This window comes from Gymnoscopelus microlampas (assembly GCF_963454915.1).
Source record: "Gymnoscopelus microlampas genome assembly, chromosome: 7".
NCBI classification, from domain to species: Eukaryota; Metazoa; Chordata; class Actinopteri; order Myctophiformes; family Myctophidae; genus Gymnoscopelus; species Gymnoscopelus microlampas.
The window spans coordinates 5,197,007-5,217,689 of record NC_139944.1 but is presented as its reverse complement, the minus strand read 5'-3'; the positions used below and the strand labels follow the sequence as shown (position 1 = coordinate 5,217,689).

The 20,683-nt window shown below is 39.3% G+C and overlaps 2 protein-coding genes across 5 annotated transcripts; both read left to right on the top strand.

The window, feature by feature from the left end:
- Positions 1-1,101: 1,101 nt before the first annotated feature.
- LOC311048357 (protein kinase C delta type-like) lies at positions 1,102-9,090 on the top strand. 2 transcript variants are annotated; one of them, XR_014601088.1, is made up of 4 exons: positions 1,102-1,276; positions 5,803-5,908; positions 6,333-6,394; positions 8,955-9,090. XR_014601088.1 is itself a non-coding variant. In XM_084061605.1 (4 exons), the coding sequence occupies exons 1-4, from the start codon at positions 1,265-1,267 to the stop codon at positions 6,606-6,608; spliced, it is 258 nt and encodes an 85-aa protein (XP_083917731.1). In that variant the 5' UTR covers positions 1,102-1,264; the 3' UTR covers positions 6,609-7,691. The 2 variants fall into 2 exon arrangements, 1 of the variants encoding a protein (XP_083917731.1); XM_084061605.1 differs by lacking the exon at positions 8,955-9,090 and adding an exon at positions 6,531-7,691.
- A 3,851-nt stretch (positions 9,091-12,941) lies between these two features.
- On the top strand, positions 12,942-20,376 carry LOC311048715 (uncharacterized protein). Of its 3 annotated transcripts, none has more exons than XR_014601105.1 (10): positions 12,942-13,276; positions 15,179-15,237; positions 15,432-15,576; positions 15,794-15,989; positions 16,308-16,395; positions 16,742-16,858; positions 17,487-17,629; positions 18,041-18,195; positions 18,497-18,589; positions 19,001-20,376. XR_014601105.1 is itself a non-coding variant. In XM_084061984.1 (10 exons), exons 4-7 carry the CDS (start codon positions 15,899-15,901, stop codon positions 17,627-17,629), a joined length of 354 nt encoding a protein of 117 aa, XP_083918110.1. In that variant the 5' UTR covers positions 12,942-13,276; positions 15,179-15,237; positions 15,432-15,576; positions 15,794-15,898; the 3' UTR covers positions 18,041-18,195; positions 18,497-18,589; positions 19,001-20,376. The 3 variants fall into 3 exon arrangements, 2 of the variants coding, with proteins under 2 accessions (XP_083918110.1, XP_083918111.1); XM_084061984.1 differs by having other exon boundaries at positions 15,794-15,904; XM_084061985.1 differs by lacking the exon at positions 17,487-17,629 and having other exon boundaries at positions 12,943-13,276; positions 15,794-15,904.
- Positions 20,377-20,683: the final 307 nt, after the last annotated feature.

The following is a 20,683-nucleotide window of genomic DNA, read 5'->3' as shown; positions in this document are numbered from 1 at the left end:
CTATCTTTGTATGCGATCTTTGTATGCGCACTCCCAACAGGTCAAGGAAAAACCTCATATTCCATCCTGATTGGCTAAGATTTCGAGATTTTCGAGATTTTTAGAGATCTAAAGTTTGCAGTAGTGGCTTGTTTTGAACAAAATGCCGCAAATCATGAACGCAGCGTCCGATTGCGGTCAAATTTTGCAGGCACATTCACACTATGTTGAGGAACAAATGCCACCATTTTAACATTGGCCTGTTATAGTGCCATTAGTAGCTCTAATTTAGCAAAACACATTTTTGGAACAAAATGCCTCAAATCATGAATGCAGTGTCCTATTACCGTGCAAGGCCTAAGAAGAAATGGCACCCTTTTCACATTGGCCTATTATAGCGCCACACGGAGGCCACAATAACCTACCTGGCCTGGCAGAGACCTGTGCTCCGAGGAGCACTTTTTCTTGATAGGAAATGTGTCCATAATAGCATGTGTCTGCTCACTCATACATACATTACAATTTACACATGAGTATATCAGTTAACATGAGTTTAATATAGAAGGCTGGATAAAGCAAGAGAAATTCTCACACTCAAAAACACTTCTGCTCATTAGCATAATATTTCAGTCATTATTTCCATGGACAATTGGTTGAGAAACAGTCTTATGAAGGGTTATGCATATTTTATGTTTTATAAATATAATCATACAGTGTTAAAGCTGATTATAATGCATTATAGACATGGGAAGCATAGCAAGTGTTACCAAAAAGACTAATCTTAACCCATATCTATAATGCATTATAGACATGGGAAGCATAGCAAGTCTTACCAAAAAGACTAATCTTAACCCATATCCCCCACCAACAGTGGTCCCCTGGTTGATTCTTAGTCAGGTTGGTGGTCTGTTTCACAATCCATTGAAAACCCCTGAAATAGGCCATCACAGAACGACAAACCATTGGAGTCGGACACACAGTCTCTGTATCTGCAATATCATATTGACACACCTATTTACAAGTAGGATCGTCAGTGTAATTAGTAGATATTTAACCTTTATTACAGAAACTGGTCCAAGGTTCAATATAATTACTGTACTACAGTATATTTGAAGCCAACTGCATAACCAGCACACCCTGATCACGTAATTGCCCAATAATGCCATTTGGCTCCACCACCTTGGTTTTCTTTGCTGTCAGACTCCTTGTTGACACAACCCTCTTGTGCTCAAGTTCACTGGCTTCAAGCTCACTTTGCTCATTTGACCGACAGCTCACATAGAACATGGAGCGATATGTAAGTTACCTTTTTTATTCCAGAATGGTGTATACATAGTGCACTATGACTAGGGTTGGGCTCCGTATCTGGAGGATTAACAGTTTAACAACGTTTTGGTCATTTTTTTCATCAACCTGTTTTTTGGGTAAAAAAAATAAAAAAACATAATATGGTTTACATGATCAGAGGAGGGTTTCAAATGGCTTGTTTAATTATATTATTGTATAATTGTAAGCTCAGTAGCCATATGTTTAGAACAGGGGTCTTAAACGTTTTCAGGCCAAGGACCTCCTAGCTGAGAGAGGGATGAAGCAGGGACCCCCTCTATATTGTATAAAATTGTGTTTCAGATTCAACTTCTTTTGTTTGCTTGGTCTGCTCTATTTTCCCTTTACACCAAACACTTCTTTGCCAAAAATAGCCGATCTGCAAGCTCACAACGCCTCGCAGCACGAGGCGTTGTGAGCTTGTAGATCTGCTATTTTTGGCTAAAGTTCTCCACAGAAAAGGGATGCTAGGGTTCAAGTGGTTAAGGTAAAAACATAAAAAATCATATCACACAAAGATTTGGCGGACCCCCTCTAGTAACTCTGAGGACCCCCTAGGGGTCCCGGACCCAAGTGCGAGGCATTGTGAGCTTGTAGATCGGCTATTTTTGGATAAAGTTCTCCTCAGAAAAGGGATACTAGGGTTCAAGTGGTTCATGTAAAAACACATTCTATCACACAAATATTTGGCGGACCCCCAATTGTAGCTCCTGTTGAAGACCCCTGCATTAGAGACAAACAGCGTCTGCATGCTGTTGGCTTCTGAATCTACCATCTGAATGCCTCCTTGTTCCGATATATGAATATATTATGCATAATTACCGGTCCCTTACACCAGTGGTTCTCAACCTTTTAAGGCTGTGAACCCCCAAAAGAATCATATTTTGACCCCCCCCCCCGATAAGTACTTGGAATTGTAGGAGTTGAGGCATTCAATTTTGTTTGACTTGGTTCTACCGATAAATATTGTGAAAATAGCAGATCTACAAGCTCACAAGCTATGTGAGTTTGTAGATCGGCTATTTTCAATATCTTTTTCTTTTCATTCTTGATTGATTGAAATTTTTATTAGGCAAAAGAATGTAAAACAACACAGTTACATTTATAATACTTTTGTCTAAAAGGTCCGGCCAAAAAAGTCCTTGCGGACTTGTTTCCGTTGGGGTCCTTGAATTAATTTCATAGACATATATAGTAGCAACCTGTCACGGTTTGAGTCGGGGCAGATTGTAGGACCCAAGTGCAGGAGAGACAGAGGCAGAACTGGTCGGTTTTATTATCTCAAAAGGGACTGAACTCTCGATGTGACTACGCGCAATACAATGAACAAGCAAGGACATGGTGCAAACACAGGGCTTAAATAGACAGGGAAATAATAAGACACAGGTGAACTCAACAGACAATCAACACTGGGATAGGCTGGGGGACTAAGAGGACACAGGAGGAGAACATGACTAATCAACAGGGAGGTGAGACAAGACAGGTAACAGTAACTAAGCACAACAGGAAACAAGACTACAAATTAAAGGTACAGAACAGCAAGGCAAAAACAGAGCAACAGAACACAATAGGAATGATGAGCAGAAAAGGTCCAAGGACTGAGAAACAAAGTACAAGGCCCGAGGAGCGGACCGTGACAAAATCAAATGAGCAAGAGCTAAAACAAATAAGTTTATCGACTAAACAAGATCCAATAAAACAATACAATAATAAAACAAGAGAGTTCTTCGTACAACTAGTTAACAACAAGCAGGCAAGGCGAAGAGGAAGGGTAGTGTTTCCTGAAGAATAAAGGAAAAGCAGGGGGGCAAGTTGAGTGAGTTGTCAGTGACTGATTCCCCGCCATGATTTGATGGTTCTAGAATGACAGACTGCCTGTCAAATAGATGGCCAGATAATATAAAATGCTGGTTAAAGGGATTCTCGGTAACTTGAAGCCTACATTTTAAATATATGTATATACATATATATTTTGCATTTTCCACTTCTATCAGCCACTATATAATGATGCTGGGGTGTTTTCCTGCATAAAACCGGTTCTAGCCAATAACAGCGCGAGGGTGTGTCCAACTCTATCTAGACGTTCGTTCATAAACATGAACAATGCCATAAACACACGATAAATGCACCATTTTTGAGTAAATGTACTTAGTTACCTTACACCACTGCGAGAGAGAGGCTTGCGTCGTAAAGTGTTAATCAATTAATTCAGCCCAAATCTGTCATTTGCGTTTCAAATCGTATTGTTTGATCGGCTGGTGATATAACTTAACAGTCACAAGGTATTTATAAACATACTTGTGTGGATAACGGTGACGGAGAATTTTAATGAAGTCTTAATAAGGATTGCTTGCACGGATGTGTCAGCCCGTACAACATGTGGTGCGCGGCCACGACCACGGTTCACGCTCTGCGTCCTTTACTTTTTACTACTGATTTTATGTTAAAACTAAATGTTAAAAAAGGATTGATCAAGTGATATTACTCAAACAGAGAACATAACATGCACTTCATAAATGAAGTGCTTGTGCGTGTGTGCACGTCCGTGTGTACGCGGAGCCAAGTTTGAATCTGTTTGACAACAGTTTTTTCCCTAGAACCCCTTTAAAAGCATCACAAATATCTGATTTATTTACGATCCCACTTTCACTATTAATCTGTGACAGGAGAGAGAAGGCAGGCCAGGCTTTTAGTGACTTTTACGACCTTCCAAAAACTAGCTGCATTACCTGTGTCTTGGCAAAACTAAATCAATAAAGATTTAGCCTTTCTGACCATACTAATACCTTTATTTCTCAGTATCCTAAATGATAACCAGTCTGCTGGTTCACCAAAACTTCTGGCCTTTGACCAGGCCACATCTCTGTGACGGAGCAATGCAAATGCATTCATATTAATAAGTCTAAAAGTTTTTCTTCAATTTGGCTTTTTTATTTTGCACCATATCCTATTTATTTGTATTTGTGAAATAGCCTTATTTAGGCTGTATTATTATTATTATTAATAAATAATAGGCTATCTAAAACAGATTTGACTCATAACAGTTAATGTTACTGTGATGTAGCCAAGTTACTTTGCAACGTATCCAGTCGCAATCGCCAGGGGAGGAGCTTACCCATGTTTTTTTTCTGGCATAGCCGCACCCCTGGTTACCCCCCTACCATGGGGGTCAGATCCCAACTTTCATACCTTTTATGCTTATTAATTAATTATCATTAATATTATAATTATTATTAATAATTATCTGCCCCGGATTTTCCCCTAGCTTTGGTCCAGAGCGTTAGTGAGTTCTCTCTTAACGTGCAGGGTCTTTACAGTAGTAAAAACTTAGAAAACTATTTTGACTGGTCGAAGTGTTTCACAGGGGAAATGTAATCGTCAGTTACAGTTTCCCTTTTCTTTTCACGCCCACTTTAGTTCCCAGTTCAGGGCAAAAAAAAAACGTTTTTTTGCTTCCAGTTCCGAACCAACTTTTAGGGTTCTAAACCAACACATTTTCAGTGGAAATACTCTGAACTGGTTCAAAATTAGGGCGGGATAAAAAGAACAGAACTGGTTCAATTGTGGGCTTGTAGATCTGCTATGTTCTGCGCGCAACACAGTTGTACGACAGAAGTATAAACTAGGCTTTTAATGTTAGAAAGCAGTTGACCTGTCAGCATTGCTAAAACAACACTGTTTTAAAACATGGCACAATATGAAACTTCTCTTTCTAACCCTGAACAAGGACAGTTACTGTAATTACTGAGTGCCATCAAAGTGTTTGCAGGATCCTTGCTTCCTGTCTCATTGTTTGAGGGGAGTTAGTAGCAAGATCATCTTCATTGGTTTCAGTTCTCAAAAGAACTGGTGAAATAAAACAGTGAAACGATCTTCTATAGAGTCACCGCTTAGTGCCCTAGAATGGCAACATTCCAGTTGAGGCTTTATTCACTGAAACAGATCCAGGCTCACGTTCACACAGGCATTGTTAATAATCTCTTCTGTCAGACTGAGGGAGATCAATAAAAGCCAGTGTAGTTAAGAAATCACCAATCGTGTTTCTCTAAGTCAAGGGTTCCCAAACCTTTCAGGCCGTGACCACCCAAAATAATCATATTTTAACTGGGGACCTCCCACCCTGACAAGCACTTGGAATTGAAATTACATTTTGACTTGGTTCCACAGTTACTAGCTGAACTAAGCTAATAGCTGAACTACAAGCTCAGTTGTGAGCTTGTAGATCAGCTATTTTCACAATGTGTGCCTCTTTCGTACGTTATGTTTGACAATGTGGCCAATTTGGTATTAAAAAGGTCTTACATTTAATTGTCTTTCATTCAATTGTGCAGATACCCTGTATGCACTTATACTGTATTTTGGTTTGTTTAATGTTGAGTGAGAAAACAATGTTGCACTTTAATCTAATGATCTGGGTTCCGACCGCCAGTTCGGGAAACACTGCTCTAAGTGATGCTCTGATTTGGCACCAGGCTGACTGTAGTTGTGTGTTTACAGTCCGTGCCACACACCTTCAAATACTACAACTACAAGATACCTACCTTCTGTGGTCACTGTGGGGGTATGCTGTGGGGCCTTATCAAGCAGGGCCTGAAATGTGAAGGTGAGTCCGCACCATGCATTGTTCTGGTTTGTTTTTGATCATAACTTCCTCTCACTGTTTTCAACCGATTCTGTGGGTCTTCCCCTCTTATCCCCCCCCCAACTCATTTCGATTAAATCTGTCTTCTTTTTTTTAAGATGTCCCAAATCTGTCCCCCCCACCCTCAACCCTCACCCAGCTCAGGCTGCCTGAAACCCGCTGAGGGAGGACAAAAACAAGCTCATAAAATAACATGGCAATAAAAAATAAAAAAACATATATATTTTAATACAGAAGACAGTGGAAAAGGAAGGGCCAGGGGGTGGCTATCTATTTCCTCTTTTCCCCTATTATTTTCTGCTAGGCCACCAACCTTCCACCTTTTTAGTTATTCGATTATTGTTGCTCCTCTTTGTCTGACCTGTCTTTCACTTCCTGTCATCAGACTGTGACCTTAATGTCCATGCGGCCTGTGAGAAGAAGGTCCAACCGTGCCGCATCAAACAGGTATATTCCGGGAACACAGCAGGGTATATCATTCTATACTACAGCAATGGTTCCCAAACTGGGGGTCGGGACCACGCGCGTTTACGGAAGCACGCGTGCACGGATTTAATATGTACAGTACATATTTTTCCTTCAGCAACTTGTTGTCCACGTGCGGGAGGACGGTATAGAGAGCCATGGCAATAGCGTGGATCATCGGTGGATCTGTTTTTGAAATATGCAAACTGCCACAGGTCCAGCGAGGCAGGTAGCGTGGAGCAGATGTATTCCCTCACCAGCTTCTCAAAGCATTTGCTGACTATCGGGGTGAGAGCGACAGGTCTCCAGTCATTCAGGCATGTCACTTTGGCCTTTTTGGGAATGGGCACAATGGTTGAAATTTTGAACCCTGCAGGGACCACAGCCTGGGAGAGGGAGAGGTTAAAGATGTCAGTGAAAACACCTGGTTTGGACTTGGACTGGAATCCCGTCAGGTCCCGTCGCCTTGTGGATGTTGACTCGTGTGAAGGCTGTGTGCACGTCGCCCTCCGAGATGGTTAGAGGGGTCTCCTCTGCTGGTGCTGCCGCAGTTGGAGCGGGTCTCGAACCGGCCGTAGTAGGTGTTCAGTTTGTTGGGGACGGAGGCAGGCGGGTTCACTTCACTTCTTTTGCTTTGCCGTCAGTCAAGGTGTGTACCACCTGCCACGTGCCCCTGATGTCGCTGCATAGGCCTTTTTCGCCTTCCTGATGGCGCTGTTTAGAAGTATATAGAAGCATATAGAAGCCAGGGAGCACTGACACAGTTCCTTGTCTGCCAAGCGACCGCAGAGGCTAACATGGTATGTGAAATCATGTCAATTAAATCAAAGCATTTTGTTTCCCCCCCCTACGGATACTTTTTATTTACATCAGCATGCACATATTCTGCAGTGCTCCACAGATCGTCAAAACATGGTGAAAAACACTGGCAGCAGCAAAAATAATTAATGAATTAATACCTGGCAGTGAATGTGTTAAAAGGCACCTGAGAAGCCTGTAGGCTCGTATTTTCAAAAGATTTGTATTCATTTTATATATTTGAAAACTTGTGAAATGGAACATTCTGCATAATGAGTACTTTCTACTTTTGGTACTTTAATAAAGAAAATCAAATGCTGCCTCTGTGCCGAGTTCCCAGAACTCATAAAAACAGGAGGGTTGAATGAGGTACTAGGTAGCAGGCAGGTTTATCAAAATAAAATGCTTATAATGTTTCTTTTTAGACATAACACGTCTGTATTTAATTCATTGTATATAAGTTAACCTATATTTATTTATATCATCATATTTCACTGACTAAAGGTCCTTATACACCGGGGGTGATTTTTTCATGCGAATAATACGTTTTTTAAAAAACCTTATAAAGTCCATGTAAGCTTCCACATCAGTTTCACGGAGCGAAAAAGCTTCTTTTATTTATTTGGACCGCAGTCGAATTTAGCGTATATTCGCATAATCGCAGGTGTGTAATGACCTTTAGGGTAATAAAATACAAAGAAAACTATTACTTAAAATAAAGCACAATTTGTGCTTTATTTCAAGTGATCCATGTTTTTTGTGCTGCACAAAAAAACACAATATTTATTCATAATATATTTGAGTCAAAAACATTCATTACAATGCTGCCTGAAACAAGTATAATTCTAGTCATTAGCTTAAGGAAGGAGCTTGAACTGTGCTATTAATTCTCAGGTGGCTCTATTCAAGGAAATATCCTACTATAATTCTAGTAACCTCACGGTGGCTGTGTCTTGGGTGGACTCTTGATCAAACTGCGCATGCGTCGCGTCGCGCCTGTGTGTGTCTACAGCGCGGGGTGCGGGGCGGGTGCGGGGAGAGCACACTGCTCACACGACAGGACATGCAATAACCCCACGATTGCAACTACTTTCGCCTGCACACTTCACCGGGTATGGTCTAGTACCTATAACTCCTGGTGGTCAGGGGGTGAGGGTCCTGTTAACTTACGGCCTTCAAGGCCCCCCTGCACCACTGCAACACTGTACAAAGCCCGGCCTTGTACGGTGTAGCAGTGGTCCTTTGCCTGAAGGGCCCCAGGAGCCCTTGTCAAGGCCTGAAACCCAGCGAGAACCACTGCTGCATACAGGAGGGGCCCACATATTTGATTAACGTACACATTTCATTTTAGTAAATTGTCTGGGGGGGGGGGGCACTGAGAAAACCAGGGACACACATGCACGCACGCACATGAAAAAAATATAGAATAAAAAAAAATGCCTGGGGGATGGTGCCCCCCGCAAGGTGGAAGCCCTGTGCTGCAGCACCTAAAGCCCTTCCATTAAGCCCCCACTGACATTCAGATTCAGCACAATAGGTTTCAAGGTGAAACTATTCAGTTGTCTCCTGTCGTAATGTGTTCCGTATTGATTGTAGCTTTTAGCAAACTACCTATATTTAGATTAGCATAGTAGCACTAAATGCATGTGTGTGTGTGTGTGTGTGTGTGTGTGTGTGTGTGTGTGTGTGTGTGTGTGTGTGTGTGTGTGTGTGTGTGTGTGTGTGTGTTCTCATCCAGACCTAGGTCTGGTGATGCGACGTCTATCTACTTGGAGTTGGGACAAGGGATATCGGCATAGTCGACTAAACAATATAATAATGTGTATTACTTATTACAATAATCATTTTACAATTCTATAGTCTAGGGGAATAAAGGATTGTCACATACGGGTTGTAAAGTGAAGTCTGTTTTTTATTGACCTTTTCTTTTTCCTTTTCTTGTTAGAATGGCATGATTTTACAATGAATTATTGTTAGACATGATTATACACAGAATTTTAAACATTGAGTAGAAAATAGTACCTGGCGCAAAACAATAAACAAATAAACCAACTTAAACCTACCATATTGCTTTTAAACCTCTCAACTGTCCTAATATAAAATAAAAATGACACGAGAAATCTAGTCTAACTACTCTAGTTTAACCTGAATCAAAAGTCAACTGTCCTAATATAAAATAAAAATGACACGAGAAATCTAGTCTAACTACTCTAGTTTAACCTGAATCAAAAGTTGGCATTTACAAAAAGCTGGCGCCACAGTACCATCCATCTCCACAATAGTGTTAAACTGCTTTGGCATTAGCAACCCAAACAGTAAGTTAGGCTGCTCTGATGACTTCCCAGATAGCAAAATATGGTTATTCAACGTTGAATTATAGTGGTTAGGGTTGATTTTTGGTTACGATTGAAGACTGATGGTTTTTCAACATTGAATCACTGTTGTATTGCAGTGCAAAATTCAATGATTGAAATGCCAACATTGAATCAGCGTTTAATCTATGGTGCAAATTCAATGATTGAAATGCCAACATTGAATCAGCGTTTAATCTATGGTGCAAATTCAATGATGGAAATGCCAACATTGAATCAGCGTTTAATCTATGGTGCAAATTCAATGATGGAAATGCCAACATTGAATCAGCGTTTTATCTATGGTGCAAATTCAATGATTGAAATGCCAACATTGAATCAGCGTTTAATCTATGGTGCAAATTCAATGATGGAAATGCCAACATTGAATCAGCGTTTTATCTATGGTGCAAATTCAATGATTGAAATGCCAACATTGAATCAGCGTTGAATCTATGGTGCAAATTCAATGATTGAAATGCCAACATTGAATCAGCATTGAATCTATGCTGTTTGCCTTTTTCTTTTCTTTTTTCTTGATGGGGGGAGGGGGGGAGGCACACCCCTCCTCACACCCCCCCTCCCCCCATTTAATGATTGAAATGACAACATTGATTCAACGTTTTATCCATGCAGTTTGCCGTTTTCTTTTCTTTTTTTCTTGTTGGGGGGAGGGGGGGCAACCCCCTCCTCCCCCTCCCCCCTCCTCCCATTTAATTATTGAAATACCAACATTGATTCAATGTTGAATCTACACTGTAAAATCCAATAGCTATCTATACTTAAATAAATAAGTTAGCTTTACTCATTTGTTACAATACTAGGTTTAATCAAGTAACGTGTACTAAAAAATACAATTTACTTATTGTTATTAAGTAAAGACATCTTTGTTTACTTGCCCAGAATCAGTAACATTTAATTGCACTGTGTTTAGTACACTCTTAAAAATGCTGGGTTATTTCTATAAACACATTGCTGGGTTGATTTGGCTGGGTCATAATTATGGGTTATTTGGGTACTGTAAACTGATGGGTCAAAGGGGTTATTAGGGCTTCAATTGCCTGCCTGGGTTATTTTTAACCCAGAGGTTGCTTTATTCATTTTCCCACTTGTGAATCATTCTGATACCTTCTTTTTGTCACTTCTCACATGAAAACACAAGGTACGTAACCTATATTTTATCACTATATTTGATCTATATTCATATAATGAGGGGGATCATTATAGGGATCTGTATTAATTGTAATATGGTACAATACTGTGCAAAGTATACACTGTAACAAATTTCTGTAATTTCTACAGTAAAAATGTACAGTAATTTACTGTTCTGTCATTTTACAATGTTTAACTGTATTTTGCAATGCATCATGGGAAAAAAATCATTACAGAAACTTGAACATCATCATCATTATCAGTTATTATCATCATTATTAATTGTATCCTTCATCTTCTTGTTTATGTCCCAAAATGACTGAAGAGCTGATCGATAATCCATTGTCCGATTGTTTCGGCGCACCCTAGGGGCCGAGACAATAGTGAAAAACTGTTTGAAAGGAGTAAAAACTAAATTGGACACCAAATTCTGGGTCAGCGCGTCGCCCCGAACGCGAACATATAACTCCCCTAACACACGGCCTTACCGTTCTCCTTAATTGGCTAGGGTCCAATGTCAAGTTATTATATGCGCAATAAAGCAATATATCTCGATACGATACGTTTTTCGAATCCGCCTTTCGGATATGTTGTACAGCTTGCCAAGACGCACACGTGGATGTCTTGTTTGTCCCGGTACGACACTCCTAAGTTGACCTCCTACACTATCGGAAGGCACATAGAGTCTTAAACCTTAAGACCATACCAAAGGACAAAGTCAGAAAAAAAAATGTGCCGTACTGGGACAAACAAGACATCCACACGTGCGTCTCAGCCAGCTCTACAACATATCCAAAAAGTGGACCCTAAGTCCTTATCGTATTCGAGATATTGAGCGAGATAGCGAAGCCGTAACCATAGCCAATTAAGGGATAATTAAATCATGATTTGATATGAGGGTTTGATGATTTCAAATTTTAGCATTATTTTACATGTAGATTTGGAAAAAAAATATATCGGGGTTATCACGGGCCTGGAACACCCTAAAACCAACCAGAAAGTGGCCTTTTGAGGCACTTCCTGTTTTCCGAGAAAAATATAACTTACATATTTGGAATCAGCGTCATCACATTAGTCTAAAGCCAGAGTATCGAAGAAAAATACAATTTCTAAAAATGTAACGAGGGTTGACCTTTGCAGTCTTTTCGCTGAACTTTGAGCTTTATCAGTGTCTAAAAAAATCAAGGCTGGTGCCAAAAAATCTGGCTTACTCTCAATATGGATGGAGAGAAGTTTTAGATTTTTAAAAAATATCTGGAGCGATTAGTTCCAGATTTTGTGCTCAACAAAATCTGTTTTTTATTCAAAAGTCAACGTCCAATCTTTTTGGTGAGCTTTTGTATTTCCCAAGGTCATAGAAAATCGAGACCTATCCCATTCGATTCAGCGTCCTTTTCTAAGTCTGAAAAAGTTTTTTTTAATTTAAAAATAAAATATTTTTAAAAAATGTGAGAAAAGCTAGACTTTGAACTATTTCAAAAATCTTTAACTTCTTATTAAACAATTCTAGACTATTGTTTAACCTACCATTCAACTCTAAATCATCTAAATAAGAGGGTTGAAGGGTCAAAATAAAATAATGATAATAATAATATGTTTGTGAAAAAAGCTTCAAGTTTATGAAACTTTAACGCTTGTTTAAGCCACTTTTTAAGGGTCATACAAAATCAAAACCTAGCCCATTCAATTCAGCGTCCTCTTCTGAGTCTGAAAACATGTTTTTTAATTAAAACAAAATATTTTAGAAAAATGTGAGAAAAGCTAAACTTTGAACTATTTCAAAAATCTATAACTTCTTATTGCAGATCGGCTATTTTCTTTTTTTCTCTCTTTCTTATATTATTTGACAATTTGGCCAATGTTTGACCAGTTTATAGTATAGTTTGTTGATTACTTGTATTACAGTCTTTTTCTTTGATTTGTTTTCATTTATTTTCTAAGGTATTGAAATTATTACTTAAATTGTCAGGGTCTCGACCCACAGGTTGAGAACCGCAGACATCCTTCATGCACAAGGCGGACAGTGTTGCCAGATTTTGCGATAGAAATAAGCAACCAGGTCTATGGAAATTAGCCCAAAAGAAGCAACTATGACTAATTGAAAATAGCCAATCTACAAGCTCACAACGGGTTGCGATGCGACGCACTGTGAGCTTGTAGATCTGCTATTTTAAAACAAAACTCTTATCTGGAAGAAAATGTGAAAAATTAGGAATATTTTTGAAACATTTTAATACGAATCTTGTATTGGGGGTCCCCCCTGGCATAACATGTGTTCAGATGGGGGTCCGTTGATTGGATAATAGCCTACATATTAATCTGGGGGTCCTTGACATGAAAATGTTTGAGAACCACCACTGGTTTAAACGACAGTAAGGAAGCAAGCCCAAAAAACTTCACAGAAAAAGAAGCCCAAAGTCGCTTATAATAAGCGGATATGGCAACACTGAAGGCGGAGCTTGTTAGTTTTGAAATCACACCGGAAGGCAGAGGAAACGGCTGTTGGCTGAGAGATTTCTTTTTCAAACCGGGGTGCTTTCGTGTTTACTGTACTAGATAACAGGTAAGTTTAATTAGTTTATGGAATTAAAATGTTATCCAAACACGGTCGTACACGGTTACATGAACTAACACGTTCATGTAACCGTGCACGACCGAGTTTTAGCCATGGTTCACACGACGCTCGTCCTTTCACGAGCCTCATAGCCGGAATTTCAACCTGTTTTTTGCACTTTCAACCCGTACATCAACATAAATATTCATACTTCAACTATAAAGTGCTTACCCCACGGCCACGAATGTTACAATTGTAATCGGGTGTGTCTAAGTACCCGCATCTTCCGTATTGTTGAATAAAAGATATTTTAATCCGATCGGTGGCCATTTTCTCATAGTTGTAATGCATGTGTATAATGTAATACACCTCCCAACCGACGGTCGCGTAGTTTAAAGCATACAGAAAACTCGGAGAAAATGGCCACCGATCGGATTAAAATTACTTTTATTGAACAATACAGGAGGTACGGATACTTAGACCCTCCCGATTCAAATTGTAACATCCTTGGCCCTGGGCTAAGTGCTTTATATTTGAAATCTGAACGTTTATGTATGGGTTGTAAATGTAGAAAACGTCATGATATGATCATGTTTCAGGACTAACGGTTTATCAACCGCGTTTACATAGAAAGCAATGTGTTTGCACCATTTGATATAAATGTATGATGTTACAATGCGACCAGGCATCCTAAAACGTTAAAATATGATTCAACTTGTTAGTTGTAACATTAGCTCTTAAAAGAGAGCTAATATTGGCCACATATCCCTTTGGTGAGGCCACATTTGTTTTGACTGTAATTATTATTTTATATATGAATCTTGTTTTTAACCTACAGTAAAAAGTAAAATAATTTAATTAAGAGACAGAGAGTACAAATGGTACCAATGTATCCTTAAGGAGAATACATTAACATTGAGGATTTTAGTGTGCAGACAAATTTGGTAATCCGTTTTTTAACTTAAGTTTTGTTTTGCAGACAGTAGCTAACAAAAGCAGGTAATGTTTATCATCAAAGTGGGCTCCAGGGACCCTCAGGGGTCATTGGGGGGTTTCCATGTGGTTCCCAGCTAAATGAGATTATATAGCATGAAACTCAGTTTAACCACTTACACCCTATAAATTGCCTATTTGAAAATGGCAGATCCACAAGCTCACAGTGCATGGTGATGCGTTGTGAGGGTGTAGATCAGCTATTAAAAAACAGTATAAACAACATTTGTGGAATATTTTTGAAACACTTTTGTAAATCTTGAGTCCTTAGCCAAGTACATACTAATTAGGGGGTCCTTGACATGAACATGTTTGAGAACCACTGATTTCATTTGTATAACATGAGTTCATTAATCAGTATGCATTGTGAAACACTTTGCCAAGTTCATCAGAAGAACTGGTTATCACACACCTTCAATTAACCCATTAAGACCTGAGGCCGATTCTACAAAATGTCTTCTAAATTTATTTGTTTTTAACTTGTGTTATTATGTCAGTGGTTCTCAAACTTTTTCATGTCAAGGACCCCAAAATGTATATGTATTTGGCCACAGACCCTCATCTCAAAATATTTTGTTCTAGGGACCCCCAGAAACAAAGATTTGAGTTACAAATGTTCGTTAAAAATTCAAAGATTTGCACACATTTTCAAGATTTTTCTAAAATAACAGATCTACAAGCTCGTAGCGCAGCACTCGGTGCCACGCTATGAGCTTGTATATCTGCTGTTTTTGAGTAGCCAAAGTGTAAAATAATGCTTTTTAGGTCAAATCTAAAAATGACACAGAATCGAATGCACTTAAAAAGCGCATAACCATTCAGTGTTCAATTCAGGGATTTGAATCGTCATATATTTGTAACAATGATTACTGTCTCATTTCATCGTTCTTTGACAAACTTCTACCATCTATTTAACAGGCCGTCACCAAGAAAGCCCTTGCCTTAATTTGGATGGTACTACAGTTGGCAGTGGCTATGTAAGTCATCAATCAATCAACACAAAAAGGAGAACACTCCATACACACACACACACCTAAAAGAAATGTGCTCAAAGTTTTTCCTAGTGCACAGTCACACGCACATTTTTGGATTGCTCCTTAAAATCCCATGTAACCATCTTCATGGTTTACGCCAGGCAAATTTAAGCTGAACCTAATTGTCTCTTTTACAGGCAGCTTGGTACACACCTGGCCGGGGAAAAAAACCTGCTACAGACTTCCTGGAGGAGCGATTGAGGAACACCAGGAAGCGCATGAGAAGGCTGAAACGACCACACCACCAAGAACCAGAGGAACAGACCGTCCCTAGTACACCAGGTAATACTAATAACCAATGTTAATTATCCCCACCAGGCTAGATTGGACAGATGCAAGGGACTATATTTGCGGTCCCATGACTCTTCTGTCCATCATCTTCTAAAAACTAGTCTCAGGCACCGCTGGACCGATTGGCGACTTTTCACACACTCCAAGTAGGCCAGAACCTCAAATACTTGAAATCAGCTATAATGAATCTGTACTTATCATTCAACAGAATCTGATGTGCCTCCTGAAAAACTTATTGAAATGGTTGAATGGATGAAGGTCAATAGGTGTCCAGTGTCCCAGGTTGAGGACTACATGAATCAAACATCTCTACATGGAGGCAAGTGGATTCGCAGCAATGGAACTAAAGGCCTACTGGAAATATTGGCGTATAGTTCCCTAGGCTTGTAGACAATCCTGGCATGGTAATACATTATTTTGCTATTGCAGTTTTGCCTATTTGAATGATACTCTATTTGACTGATACTCTGCAATGCACTACAAGTTTATGTTTAACCACCTAGACCCTACAATATATACTTTGTAGACAGGAGTCCACAGGGTTCTACTTGGTCCACTCCTTTTTTCTCAAACTGTTGTCACACAATGGTGTGTTTATCAAAGAGCTTATCTACAATACCCTACTGCTTGCATACACTCTTATAAGTAGACTCATAAGTGATTTTATTTTAATTTTCTCATTTTACAATTGTTTATATAATGTTATGTTCTCTTCTGTGTAGACCCAATCCTTCGATCTCCTAATCTCTCCACCTGGTGTGGAGAATTTGATTTGTGGGATTCCTCAAGAGGAAGAACTGCACACTTCAGGTGGGGGTTTCATTTAACATAATGGTTAAATAAACAATAATGAACTGTAACTATGTTTCTTAGCAGGTGCTGAGGTTATGAGTTGGGTCTCTTGGATTCTTTCCTGCTTTCTTCACTGTCCTCTGGTCATAGAGATGCTGAAGGGCAGAGCGCTTAGACCCCAAGGCGGTTACCCTCGGCACAACTTTGGGGTTTCACATAATGATATCTGGGTGGTTTTCTATCAGCTGACATGAAAAGCATTCTCTGACCGGGTCAGCCTGTGACTGAGCACTTGGTGTTCAGATAAAACTTGTATTCTGACCATGTGACATTGGTGTAAAATCACTCCTCTGTGTTTGTATAGGTGCACAACACATGCAGTTTGAGTCAGCCTGGGCCCTGACCAGAATCCCCTCAGCTACCTTCCTGCCAACACGCACTGTGCCCATCTTCATCTGTCTACAAGGACATCCGGGAACAGGTTAGCACCTTTTTACCCACGAATAACAGAGCAACATAAGTTTAGTTGGGAATTAACTGTCCAATTGAACTATCAGGGCGACATATGAAAATATGCTTTAGAGGAATGTCTGGTGCTGTATGCAGTTTGGAACCCAGGATGTAAGGTGATGGAGACCATTACACAAGAGGTGTATATATGGAGCTGACTAATTTGTTTGCTGATTCCATGATGACACATTGAGGTTAGACACTCCATAATTGGGCGTAGCTGCATTTGGAACTCCTTATATCAGGGGTCTTCAACCTTTTCAGGCCAAGGACCCCCTAACTGAGAAAGAGATGAAGAAGGGACCCCCACTATATATTACATAAAATTGTGTTGCAGATTAAAGCTTTTCATAGATGTTGGATTCATGTTAATGTGTATTGTCAGACATTTAACGACTTAAACCGTCAATACTTAGTAAACTTTCACTCTGTACTTGGTCTGCTCTTTTTCCCCTCTTTGCCGAAAATAGACGATCTACAAGCTCGCAACGCCTCGCGCTGCGAGCTTGTAGATCGGCCATTTTCGGCTAAAGTTGTCCGTAGAATAGGGATGCTATTGTTCAAGTGGTTTGTATAAAGAAACAATGATCTTATCACAGAGATTTGGCCGACCCCCTGTATCAACTCTGAAGACCCCCTAGGAGTCCCAGACCCCCTGTTGAAGACCCCTGCCCTGTTATGGCTGACTCATGGTGACATGAGCGTGGCATGGGGGATCTCCTGTAAGCCAATTTTAATATAGGTAATTGTCTGATCACAGTTATGAGAAAAAGCGTTCATCTGTATACATTTATCTATTGAAGAATAGTGAAAATAGCAGATCTACAAGCTCGCAACATCTCGCAAAGTGATGTGTTGTGAACATGTAGGTCGGCTACTCTCACTATTTTTCAACATTTTTAAATGCCTGGCCTGTTCTGGCCATAGTACATAATGGTATTATTGGCCCCGGTCATTGTCAGTCATTTCTTTTTTGTTTACAAAGCCTAAAAGTCGGAACCGAAATGTAATTCGTCCAATGTTTAATGCCAAAACGGTTACATTGTTGATCATAATTATTTGTATGACAATTAACCAAATGTTTTCCTAATTTACACACTTTTTCAAATGTATTTAGTCACTGTATTTTGTTCTGTGGTTTGCTGTGTTGTAGGCTTATGCTGAGTTTAACAGGATCGCCACCACACACCTAGAGACAGACTTCTTTGATGCTCTGGATCGCTATACACCACAATTGGTCACTATCTTAAAGTCCAAGAAAGGTGCCATTAGAGATAAATTATCCGGAATTGTGCAGCAAATTGATGGGTAAGTCTACAACATGCTTCTTATATTTGTAATTATCATGACTAAGTTTATGTACAACCTATTACCCCAAATAGTACTTATGCTTCCCGGCTGTATTACAGAGTGTTAAAGTATTGCTAACTATTGATCGTTGTTGATAACTAAATGCTGTGGATTGTACTATTTTTAAATCACATCTCCAATCAGCAACTGTTCTCTGCAACTGTTCATCAAACATATATTGTGGTGTTTCATGCTGTAACTGTACTGTAACTTGTGATGGTCAGATCTTGAACTTTATTTGTTCATTATCCACTTGTAGAAACCCGACGTGACCGCGCTGGGTAGGCTTGTTCTCCGAGGCCTCCTTCTTCTGCTTGGAGATGACCACAGCAGTTTCTACACCACTGTCTTGGTAAGTTCTCATAGTTACACCTTAAAGGTCCAGTGAAATTACATTTTCGTTAATTTTATTTTGAAGTTTCAGTCTGAAACGGCCTTGCAAACCAATCAGAAGGTTCAATCCCTTCAGGCTATAGCACGGTGGAATCTCACTCACATGGTGTGCAGTGTAAGTGTTTGTAGCCTGCACTCACACGTTGCTCAAGGGAGAGAGAGATGGCCACTATGCAGAATGTTTGTTACCAAGTTGCTTATTTCTAGCCTAAAATGTTTTCAGATACATATTTTACTGTGCTGTTTACCATGAGTAATATACTGTCAAAAACAGTAGGCCAACCAATGTTGATAAAACTTCTCAATGCAGATGTGTGTGAAGTGTCTACATTTCCCTGTTGTAATGTTGTTTTTGTTTGGTTCTGTACAGGATTGTGACAGCGAAAGTGAAGACGCCTGGTCAGAGGTATCGGTCGGATTGCTGACTGTGAGCAGTGAAGATTCACCTCCCTCAGATGGTGTCGACCTTCAGCCAGTGTCAACAGCCATCATCCTTGAAGGAGGTATTGTGATGGATAATTTCCATAACCTCCCTCAAGCACCGTGCCTGCTGTCTAGCCTGACGTATGCACTCAATTTGAAGTACCCTAATGATATGAAGAACATATTGAACTTTATTCAAAGAGTGATGCTTGGCTTGGGAAAGGAAAAAACTACCCCCCAAACTGCAAAGTCTTAAAAACCTCCTGTCATTTTAGAAAGATTGTATAGTGGATAACTGGTAGGCAGGTTGTCCTCAGCCCTCCTTTGTGACAGTAGACTAAAATGCATGCATTTTATTTTTCTCATGCATGAGAAAATGTTGTAAAGTGATAGGAGTTCTAAATGAAGCCACTTTTATTCATTTTAAGTACTTTAGAGCTGCAAATTATTAAGACTTTGAATGTAATACCATTAAGTAAAAGTAAGGCACTTTTTTGAAATTGACAAGTGTTCACTTGTTCATGTGTGAAATAATGTACTCTTTCAAACTGTAATGGGGCTGTCCACACTAAGCATATCACTTTTGTCAATCCTATCGTTGTAGAATTATTTAGTTTAAATACAGTGCAGACATGATCATTTCAGTGGGCAGTTGCTCATGTCTTCCAGAGTTCCAGCAAATCACTCATATTGTCATCATCAACACAGATACTGTTCGTCTTTAGTTGTGTTGAACAGGAGGAGAAGGATGGAGGGGCTACTAGGCTACAATTGCAGTAGCAACACAGAAATGTGTGAGGAATTAATTAGCATAATGACTTTGTGGACGAAAAGAGGTTCACAATCATTGGCTACTCTAAATTCTATAAAATAAATAAAAAATGTGTACATATAGTGCTTGGTGTGGATGGCCCGTTAGGCTTTATTAATTACGCCATTTGTATTACTAGAGCACTTGTCAGTGTGTTTTGTCAGACCGTTGGTTTAGTCTGCAAAGTTAGTACACGTTTGGTCATTATAAGCCATGTTGGGTATTGTTTTTGTGGAATCGCTTGTAAATAATGGTGGTTTGGTTTGTAATTTAAATTTGCAGATCAATTATTTTCAAATAGCATTTTTATATAGGTGTAAAGTGCTCATGTGGCATATATTCACTTACACAATATCCAAATGCTTGCAGACATTTTCACGATTTCTTTCATAAATAGCAGATCTACAATCTTCTATATGTTATATATTTCATCTGTTAAATCATAAAAACAATGCTTAAAGCAGTTCAAAGCAGGTCTAAATGCCTTGGTTCAATAAATGTGAAGATTCAAATCATATTGTCTGTCTTTATTTTTATATTTTCACATTTTGGGAAATGTAAGGTAATTTTGAACAAGATGTAGCCTTACAGTATATCAGCATACACATAATTTAAAATGTACATGCAGATTACCATTAGGTTGTTGGATGATCAGGATCAATATTGATTCCTAACATGATTCAGTATAATCAATTTATAAATTAAATCAGTGTTCGATTCCTGATGTTGATTCAACATAAAATCAACTAAAATGTGCATGCAGATTACCATTTAGATGATGGTTGAATCAATGTTGATTCCTAATGTTGATTCAACATT

Coding starts and splice junctions, on each gene's coding strand:
- LOC311048357 (XM_084061605.1), top strand. Junction 5,909..6,332: donor GCAGGGCCTGAAATGTGAAG/GTGAGTCCGCAC, acceptor TCCTGTCATCAG/ACTGTGACCTTAATGTCCAT. Junction 6,395..6,530: donor AACCGTGCCGCATCAAACAG/GTATATTCCGGG, acceptor TTTTTCCTTCAG/CAACTTGTTGTCCACGTGCG.
- LOC311048715 (XM_084061984.1), top strand. Junction 16,396..16,741: donor GGAAGAACTGCACACTTCAG/GTGGGGGTTTCA, acceptor GTGTTTGTATAG/GTGCACAACACATGCAGTTT. Junction 16,859..17,486: donor ACAAGGACATCCGGGAACAG/GTTAGCACCTTT, acceptor ATCTTATCACAG/AGATTTGGCCGACCCCCTGT.